Source organism: Bufo bufo, chromosome 2 (assembly GCF_905171765.1).
Source record: "Bufo bufo chromosome 2, aBufBuf1.1, whole genome shotgun sequence".
Taxonomy (NCBI): Eukaryota; Metazoa; Chordata; class Amphibia; order Anura; family Bufonidae; genus Bufo; species Bufo bufo.
The window spans coordinates 737,834,702-737,845,293 of NC_053390.1; the positions used below are offsets into that span (position 1 = coordinate 737,834,702).

At 42.0% G+C, this 10,592-nt stretch overlaps 1 protein-coding gene across 5 annotated transcripts in view; it reads right to left on the reverse strand.

The window, feature by feature from the left end:
• The window catches only part of LIMCH1 (LIM and calponin homology domains 1), a 264,731-nt gene that overhangs the window by 105,184 nt on the left and 148,955 nt on the right, over window positions 1-10,592 (reverse strand). For all 5 annotated transcript variants that reach the window (XM_040418931.1, XM_040418932.1, XM_040418933.1 and 2 more), the window contains one exon: window positions 1,829-1,935. In XM_040418931.1, the coding sequence (XP_040274865.1) occupies window positions 1,829-1,935 (107 nt within the window). The remainder of the gene's footprint in view (window positions 1-1,828; window positions 1,936-10,592) is intronic.

Here is a 10,592-nt window from a genome sequence, read left to right on the forward strand (position 1 = left end):
GGCCAATGGCTATTGCTAGATCTTTATAATGTAGCGCGTGAACAATGAAAAGTTCACCATGCAGTTTGGCTGACTCTTGTGTACAGACAACAGGAACACTTCAAATTTATTCAACAGCATGAGGGCAATTAATCATAGAGAAATTCTTCTGATGAAGAAAAATATCTAAACATGCTGCAAGCTATAGAGGCAGCAGAGAGGTGCCAAGAATATCTGTGCACACATGCCCACTGATACAAGGTCAGGAGATGCCAAGCCTCAACTGCTCCATTAAACTCCTCATTAGGGCTCATGCACACGAGTGATTTTCAGTTTAAAAAAAAAAAAAAACTGTCAAGTTTTCTTTCTGTTGCTTCACTTTTTTCTGCAATTGCATTCAGTTTGTCAGTTTTTCCACATGGATGCCACCAGTTTTCATCACTCAATTTTTCCTTAAAAAGTTCTTCTGAGGTTTTATTCAGTATCTGAACGGTGGAGTTCTGACACCCGATACCCCCGCCGATCAGCTGTTTGAGAAGACACTGGTGCTTGCTGTAGTGCCGCGGCCTTCGCTCTGCTTTTTCCGGTGACAACGCGTTCATCGGTCATGTGGCCTAGGCGCAGCTCAGTCCCATAGGAGTGAATTGGGCTGAGCGAGATACCAAGCACAGACACAATACAATGTATGGCGCTGTGCTTGGTAAGGAGCATCTCTGTCTTCTCAAATAGCTGATCGGAAGGGGTCCTGGGTGTCGAACCTCCGACCGATCAGAAACTGCTGACCGACCCAGAGGATAGGTCATCAGTATTAAAGTCTTGAAAACCCTTTTAATGGGCAGAAAGCCACTACTAGATCCAGCAGCTTATCGCTCAATAACAAAAAGATCGGGCAGCTACAATCCAACCTTAGATCAACATCTGCTGTCAGGGGAGTGTTAGCAGGCCCTCATACATATTAGATGGTCGGCTGGTCCAGCTGAAATTGGCGAGTTCAGCCAACATGTATCTAATGTGTATATCCAGGGTGCTACTCACATTGTCACCACCTTGGACCACATTCATTTTCTTCTGCCCTGTGCTTCGGTGTAACAGGTCAGCAATATCATATATTACCGTGTATGAGAAGACAGACAAATGTGAACCATCATCATCATCATCACAACATGAACTGGAGTTATAGAGATACACACTATCGCCTCTGCAGTTTTTTTAAATTTTTTTATTTAGAAGGACGAAGACTGAGAATAAACTAAGGCTAGTTTCACACTAGTGTTAAAATCTTTTGACAGGCTGGTAGGGCAGAGGAACAGCCTGCCAGAGTTTATTGTTAGGCATAGCTGGAGAGGGCCGGAGCACTGCCAGGCCCCATTGACTATAATGGCTGGACAAAAAAACAGTGCTTGCAGTGGTTTTTTCCTGTATGAATCCGGGCACTAATGCTGGAAATAGGCCAATCCCTGCCGGGTCCCATTATAGTCAATGGGCTCCAGCCGTGTGGTGCAGCATCTGGCTATCCTGAATACGATGAACTCCATCAGGCTGTTCCTCTGCCGAAACAGATTTTAACGATAGTATGAAACTATGCACTTGTATACACATATATTTATCTCTTTCCAAAGTTTTCTTGTAAACAAAGTGTAGGGTCCACCAAACAGTTCTGCCAGTGGCCATGGCCAACTTTGAATAGGTCAGAGCAGGTGGTAGGAGTGAGGAGCTGGTGTGTATATGAAATAGTATGTGCTGATATTAACTGAGCTGACACTTTTTCTTCCCTGTACATAATCTAATCAACTTCACGGCCAATAAAAATGAAAACTATGAACAATGGCTCCACTATGTAGATACCCACCTGACTGTTGTTCTGTTTGAGTTGTCCTGCAGATCACCTGGGTCAAAAAGCTGAGATTCTTTCAGACCAAGTTCTTTACAGCCCCGTAAGAATAATGTTATGTTATCCTGCAATAAGAACAGATCAACTATTAGACAAGAAGATCAATTTTCATGTTGTAATTATCCACAAAATGTGTAACATACAAATATAACGAGTGAAGCTTAGATAAAAAAATTACTAAAAACAATAAAAACAAAAATGAGATTAAAAAAAAGGAAAAAACTCCCTTTGGTGCAAATACTTCCTACAGGAAGAAATACAGGGGGAGATTTATGAAAACTGGTGCAAAAAAAAATAAACTGGATTAGTTGCCCATAGCAACCAATCAGATTTCACCTTTCATTTTTCAGATCTCCCTTGGAAAATGAAAGGATAAATCTGATTGGTTACTATGGTCCCCCTGTGGGGGAGATTTATCAAAACTGGTGCGAAGCAAAGTGGCTTAGTGTCTTAAGAATGACAAAGGTTTCTTTTTTTTTTTTTCATTACTTTCTTAGCAATGAAAGCAGCTTAACAATTTATGTAACAGGACCAGCTGACCTGAAGTATACAATGCAAGCGGTCTTCCTGAATGGATAGCAGCTGTCTGCATCCTTTACAGAAGACGTGTGTGTCCAAGTAGAAACACTAAGGGTACGACCACACGGCATGGGTGTACTGCAGAGCATACTTAACCATGATAAATTCTGCACACACTAAAAGTGTCAAAACACTAGACCACGCTGAAGGATCACTTTTACCCATAAATGACCAAGACAATTTTGGCAATTTTTTCATTCTTTCGTCCATGCCTTCCATAAACTATAATTTTTAAAAAAAAAAAATTATCTGCGGCCAACAATGCCGTATATGGTATTGCTATGTTGCATATATTAATGGAATAATTAAAGGTCTACTGCAAAACTTCAAAAACAATTATTTGTGAGATGTATTTTAGGATTCATTTTTACAGTGTTCACCGTGCAGTAAAGATTACTTTCTTTTTATTTTGCAGGTCAGTATGATTATGGTGCTACCAAAGTTTTATAGTTGTTCATTAAAAATCCTTTGTGTCGCCATAATCTGAGACCCATAACTTTTGTTTTATTTTTCTGTCCACTGAACTATGTAGAGTTTTTTTTCCACATTTTCTGTTGAAGGCACGGCGGTGACCAAAACATAACAGTTCTGGCATTAGGAATATGTTTATTTATACCATTCATTGTGTGGGATAAATGGTATTGTAATAGTTTGGATATTTGGGTGTGGCAATACCAACTATACTTATTTTTTACTATTTATGTTTTTAATGCAATATGTGGAAAAGGGTTTTCTTATTTTTACTACGGTAGTTGTGTTTTTAATGTTTTTAGAAACTTTATTAAACTTTTTTTATTTCCTTTTTTATTCGTCAGTCAATTACTGGGAACGAACCAGATGTTCCCAATAGTTGCCAGATCCTTAGCCAAGATGAAGGCTACATTTATATGCGGCAATCACCTCCGCTCTATAGGATAAAGCGATCGATTCAGTGATCAACTTGTTCCCATAGAAAATCATTTTTTCTGGGTAGCAAATCCCTGTTTAGACAACACGATCTGATACACAGGAACAATGCCGGCCTAATGACACGATCACCCAACGAACAAGTGTCTACTTTTTCATCGGGTGATCGCTGGCACCTTTTACACAGGTCAATTAATGAGAAGGAGCATTTCTACAAATGCTCATTCCTGATAATCGTCCTGATTATCGGTCTGTGTAAAAGGTCCCCAAAGGGACTTGACCATAATTCTATATTGCAATGTACTGTACCCATGGCATCATCCTATCACACCCCTAACATGGCAGGACTGGGGGGCTTCACTAGCTCAACACCTAGTTGTTGAAAGGTGGGAAGATGAGCTCCAACCCCCTGATCACAGGTTAAACGTCCGGGATTGGAGTTATCCATACAATCCCCACGTGTATGCGACATACATACGTCAAAATGTGCTAAGGGATCACGAGGTCTACATGAATACTTCTTCAATTCCATACTATGCCCGACATATTTCTTTTACTTATGTCTCCAATCCACATGGTTTTACCTGTCTGTACACATTTTTCTGTGTTAAAAACAACATATGATTCCAGATGCCATCATCTCTACCCTTCATATTTTTCCTGCATGAAGACCAGCTAAACATAACCTGGAGATTTGCAGGTTACGGGCTCGTCAAGTTGTCTAGATAGTGTTGCTTTGAATCAGGATTCCTGCACTGATATTTTATGTAGATTACATCGAAAACATCCACATATCCCAGATGTTTGTGATGTGCTCAAGGTGTAAAGGGAACTATATATGGTAATGTTAGAGTTTGTGAACATAGTTCTAGGATTAAGTTCTTAGGTTTGAAGGAATCTGCAGTAATAATGTTTATACAATGTCATAGAACTTAAGAAGTACAGTATGTGTGAAAAGATAGACCTTCGACACCTTGGCTTCAGGATTCATGGTTCTGGTTCCCAAGAACTTCACTGTCTCTTCACACTGTGCATTATGATTCAAAGCAAAAACGTATTGTAATGCAAGAGACCAACAGGTTCTGTAATACCTTGATATTGATTGATAATTGGACACTTCCTTAGAAGAATATTTTCTAAGGCACCACGACTAGTGAGAATAGATCAGATATTTAATAGGATGTGTCACCACAAGAAGCAGTTACAAATCTATTATCACAATAAGCCCAATTTACATAGTTACACAGCTAGTACAGGTTGAAAAGGACAAGTCCATCAAGTTTAACCAAGGGATGGGTAGGGATGTGAATTTTAGGAAAGGGGAGTGAAATCCAGACTTCTAAACATTTTCATAAGCATTATTGTTATTTAGTTTTACGAATTCATCTAACTATTTTTTTAAACTTTCCATTGTTTCTGTCATTATCACATCCTGAAGAAGTCTATTCCACAGATTCACAGTTCTTATGGTAAAGAAGCCTTGTCGCCTCTGGAGACTGAACTTTTTCTTCTCCAGTCGGAGGCAGTGCCCTCTTGTCTTTTGAGGGCATTTTACATGGAACAGTTTTTCACAGTATTTTTTGTATGGTCCATTTATATACTTGTATAGGTTAATCATGTCCCCCCTTAGACGTCTCTTCTCGAGACTAAATAAATGTAATTATTTTAATCTTTCTTCATAAGACCCTCCATGCCCCTTATCAGTTTAGTCACTCTTCTCTGTACTTTTTACAGCTCCAGAGCGTCCTTTCTATGAACTGGTGGCCAGAACTGAACTGATATTCCAGATGAGGCTGCGCCAACGCTTTGTAAGGCTACATTCACATGACCGTATGCGTTTTGCGGTCCGCAAATTGAGGATCCGCAAAACACGGATACCGGCCGTGTGAATGTAGCCGGCCCTAAGATAGAAATGCCTATTCTTGTCCGCGATTGCGGACAAGGATAGGACATGCTCTATCTTTTTTGCGGGGCCGCGGAACTGATCTACGGATGCGGACAGCACATTGTGTGCTGTCCGCATCTTTTGCAGCCCTATTGAAATGAATGGGTCCGCACCCGTCCGGCAAAATTGCAGAATGGATGCGGAGCCAGAAATACGGGTGTGTGAATGTAGCCTAAATCTACAATTTGTTAATCTTTGTTAATCTACCATCCACAAGGAGACCCAAATCCTTCACTACAAGTGACTCTCCCAGTGTTACATCCCCAGAGATTATTACTACCAAAATTCATAACATTACTTTTCTCCACATTGATTCACTCAATTGTCAAGTGGATGCCCAAACACTCAGGGCTAAATTCATTATTAAAATACTTGTTTGTAATTTTATTGTTCAACAGCACTTGCACAAAAATTGCACAAGTGCTGTCGTTCCCCTGGCTTCGGCAGAGTCAAGAAAAGGGGGCATGGCCAGCAGCTCCACCACATTTATCATCTTCTAGTCCAGTTTGCTGGCATAGAACAACACCGAAATCTCCGTCAGCCAGACTGCAGATGCTGCGCCTAACTTATGACAAGGCATAGGCCTGGTCATAAATCAGATGCAGCATCTAGCAGCGAAACTGGTTGTCACAGCCTGGCGTATGCCGCCGGGCTATGATAAATCTTCCTCTATGTGTCTAAGTCATCTTGTACTTTACGGACATCTTCCATAGACTGTACAGTTCTACATAGCTTAGTGTCATCTGCAAAAATACAAATGGTGCTATTAATCGCATCCTTGATATGCATTCATAAATAAGTTAAATGATAGAGGACCCAGCACTGAACCTTGGGGTACGCCACTTATAACCTGAGACCATTCGGAATAGGAATCATTGACCACAACTCTCTGGACACGGTCCTTCAGCCAGTTCTTAATCCAATTACAAACAATACTTTCTAAACCTATAGACCAGGGGTGCACAACCTTTTTTGGTTTGAGGGCTGCATTTTCACATCACTCTATTTCAAGGGGCCGCAAAAGTTTGTTTGCATCAGCCTATTAAACAGCTCAATGCCAAGTGAATGTGGAGGAATGATCGCTATTACAGTCATTCCTCCCTAATTCAGTTCTATAGATTATCGCATTCCTGATTACACCGGGAGATGTGGTAGCGATCATTGTCCATCTTTCATTGTGATAAAATGTGCAAATCAGCCGACAAAGGGCATATATCAGGAATGCTTTGAACACTTGTTCCCAGTAATTGGCCCAAATATCATGCAGTGTAAAAAGGGGCTTAAAGGGTTTTTCCCTGAAACAAAAGATTTATACTTACTTGCTCCCTGGCGCTCCTATCCTCTGTGCTGCCCCCATCTTCTTGTCCCCACGCGGTTTACATCCGACTGGCTCTGGGCATAGTCACATGTACCACATGTAGCCACAAGCAGCATTTCACCGTTGAGGCCAGTTATTGGCTGGAGAGGTGCATGTGGCCATATCCACAGCCAGCTGGATGTACGCAGCTCAGAGATCGGAAGATGGAGGCAGCAAAGAGGACTGAAGCGGCAGGGAGCAGGTAATTATGCATCTTCTATTTAAGGGGCAATGCTTCGAGAACTTGTTAAAAAATCTATTTTACCGGAAAAGTGGTAACATTTCCTTCCATCCTGCCTCCTATTTCTAAATCAGCGCTTTCCTTCACTGCAGAGGACGGCGCTCACTGGTTATTACCGCCTCCTGCCCCCCCAGTTATAAGTGCCCTGCAAAAACAGTAAGCATTTTCCTTTACTAGTGGGGAAAGCGGTAATTGGTTAACCCTTTAGACATTAAGGCCTTTTCAGGCCTGGTCATTAGACACTTTTTTTTGTGATACAGGGCACATGGTTCAAACGGTTGTAACTTTTTTATTTGTTGGACTACCAAAATCATTTTTGCAACATTTTTAAAGTGACACATGAGGCTTTATAATAAATTTTTTGTTTAATTTAGGGGAAAGTGTATAAAATATTTTTAAAAAGTAATTTTGTTTCAAACTATAGCGCCTTATTCTTTAAATATGCAAACTGACACCAAAAGAAATTATAATAATTAGTTCCCTATTTTGTGTTGGTTGTTTTGTTATATAATATGTATAGTTTCATGTGCATGGGGCGGTAATGGTGACAGTTTTGGTTAGTGTGGGCGTTTTTAGGGGTTTGTTAGGGATACCGCCCCGGGTTTAGGGTCAGGTATCTGGAGGGGGTTGCCCCTTTTGGGGCGAGTGCTCTGTATAGATAGGCAGGGTATTCGTAGCCCCTTTCCATCATCTAGGGCTTATTAGGGTCAGTGGTTCCCGTTGCCTATCTCATACAGTAGTTCACTAGCCACCTGAATACGCATTGGAACCGCATTTTTCCTCGCTAAGGCACTTCAAGATTGGTAAGAACTTTCCAATTTTTACATTGTAACGTGATTTGTGCCCCGATATTGATCACTCACTGGTTCACTGGGCTTATTACATCGTATTCCAGGGGCTTGTATGGTATTGTATCCTGGTCTTGTTTGTGTTTATTCATTATCTGGTGCAGTGCATCAAATTTAATTTTTCTTTTTCTTTTTTTCTTTTTATTTCTTAAAAGGTCATAAAAAGACCTTTGGGTGACAATAATACTATTTTGTCTTAATGGGCGCTTGTGCCGAGGTTATCCTTCATTATTTCATGCTAGTATTAAGCGCAGTTTTTTACTACTCTTCTTTTTTATCTTGTGTCACATGGCGCTTTGATCACATGATCTCAATCTGCTAGACGTGCTTATGTGTCACCGAGGTTCCTGGCCTCGGTGAAGTAAGAGCCGGTATTTTCAGGTGTTAGTGGAAGCTAATGCTGACTGACACTTGGCTATTTTAGTATGGCTATATAGCTGATCCGGGACGGCTCTTACTGGGAGTAGCCAAAGTGATGGGTGGGTGACTACTCCCCACGTTCCAGGCCGGGTCTTGACTGGCCTATAAAAACCCCAGCCAGCAGTGTCAGCTGTGAGTGGATTACGGCTTGTCCAAGGACTTCTTCTTTACTGCATGTTGTGAACGAACACCTGAATCACAAGGTGACTGTTTTCCTTAACCCTAAGTTCACACCTGAGCGTTTCACAGCGCGTTCCTACGCGCTGTAAAACGCTCAACAAGGAGAAACCAATGCTTCTCTATGGGAATGGTTCTCACCTGGGCGTTTTACAGCGCGTACGATCGCGCTGTAAAACGCCCGACGCTCAAACAAGTACTTGAGCTTCTTTGGGGCGTTTTATCGCGCGTTCCCGTACATAGACTTTCGGGAACGCGCGACAATGGGCGTTCGCTTGTCTCTGTATGCACGATTGTAAACGCCCGTACAATCGCGCATACAGAGTGCTCCTTTCAGAACGCTCAGGTGTGAACCCAGGGTAAAAAGGACTTTTTGTTTTGTCATTTACTTAATGTGTGAATAAACACTGAACTGGTTAATTTAAAGACTTTGTTGTTGCCGCTATACTGCATCCGCTAACCTGCCTACCAGAGCAAATCTCCAAAATATATAATATATATATATATATATATATATATATATACATATATATATATACATATATATATATATATACACACACACACACACCCAGTACTCTCTGCCTTATGCCTCTTCTCCACCTGAGGAACCTGACGCGAAACACGTGTCGGGGTCTCTAGGAAGTGCCACTAGCCGGTTCTGTATTGTGTATATGTTGTGAATCATGTTTTTTTTTATCTAGGTGGGGGAGCCACATGGTTTGATTTTGCATTTACTTATACTTGTTTTTCCATCCCACCTTTTCCATTCCTTGCAATGCTATAACTTGATGTCCCGACGTGTTTTGTGCTCTCTGCATGTGGTTGTGTCTGTCTTTCAATTTCAATAAAGATACATTTTTGACTGTACATTTTTGTATTATATCTGTGTATTTGCTGAGTGTCTGGGCTTGTCCCATCTAGAAGCTATTCATTTTTGCGTTCTATTTGTGTTGTACAGCCACATTCCGATTTTGTGTTTTATTGCTCATTGGTATCTCATGTCAGAATAATGGAAAACTTTGCACACCCAACATGTGGTGTATCATCAGACTATCTAGCGCCCAGCAAGCCTCTATTAATGGTGTGGCTATTTGGACAATCTGAAGGTCCTATGATCAAAAACGAATATTACTTCTCCTGGGATTGTCTAATGTTCCTCTGAATAACAAAGTTCACTTCAGTGCCCCATTCACTAAAAAGTGAGAGAAAGATTGACTAGTAGTGTGTAAAAGGTGGTAACCAAAAGTCACATTACAGCCTTAGGCCTCCTGCACACGACCATATGGCTTTTTCAGTGTTTTGCGGTCAGTTTTTCATGGATCCGTTGTTCCGTTTTTTGTTTCCGTTTCTGTTCCGTTTTTCCCTATGGCATATACAGTATACAGTAATTACATAGATAAAATTGGGCTGGGCATAACATTTTCAATAGATGGTTCTGTAAAAAACGGAACGGAAAAGGAAAACATACGGATGCATTTCCGTATGTGTTCCGTTTTTTTGCGGACCCATTGACTTGAATAGAGCCACGGAACGTGATGTGCGGGCGACAATAGGACATGTTCTATCTTTAAACGGAACGGAAATACGGAAACGGAATGCATACGGAGTACATTCCGTTTTTTTGCAGAACCATTGAAATGAATGGTTCCGTATACAGACCGTATATGGAACGCAAAAAACGGCCAGTAAACGGGGGGAAAAAAACGGTTGTGTGCAGGAGGCCTTAGGCCTCCTGCACATGAACGTGTGCGCCCCGTGGCAGTGCTGCGGCCCGCAAATTGCGGGCCGCAATGCACGAACACCGACCGTAGGGCAGCCTCAGCGGACACATTCACTTTAATGGGTCCGCGAGCCGCCCGTTCTGCAAAAAGATAGGACATGTTCAATCTTTTTGCGGAACGGAAGTACGGGACGAAACCCCACGGAAGCACTCCGTAGTACTTCAGTAGGGTTTCGTTCTGTGCTTCTGTTCCGCACCATTCCGCATCTCTGGATTTGTGGACCCATTGAAGTGAATGGGTCCGCATCCGTGATGAGGAATGCCCACGGAACGGCGCCCGCGTAGTGCGGATCCGCAAATGTGGTCCGCAATACGGCAATGGGCAGCACACGTTTGTGTGCAGGAAGCCTTAGGCCTCCTGCACACGAACATGTGCGCCCCCTGGCCGTGCTGCGGGCCGCAATGCACGAACACCGACCGTGGAGCAGCCGCAGTGGATCGTGGACCCATTCACTTTAATGGGTCC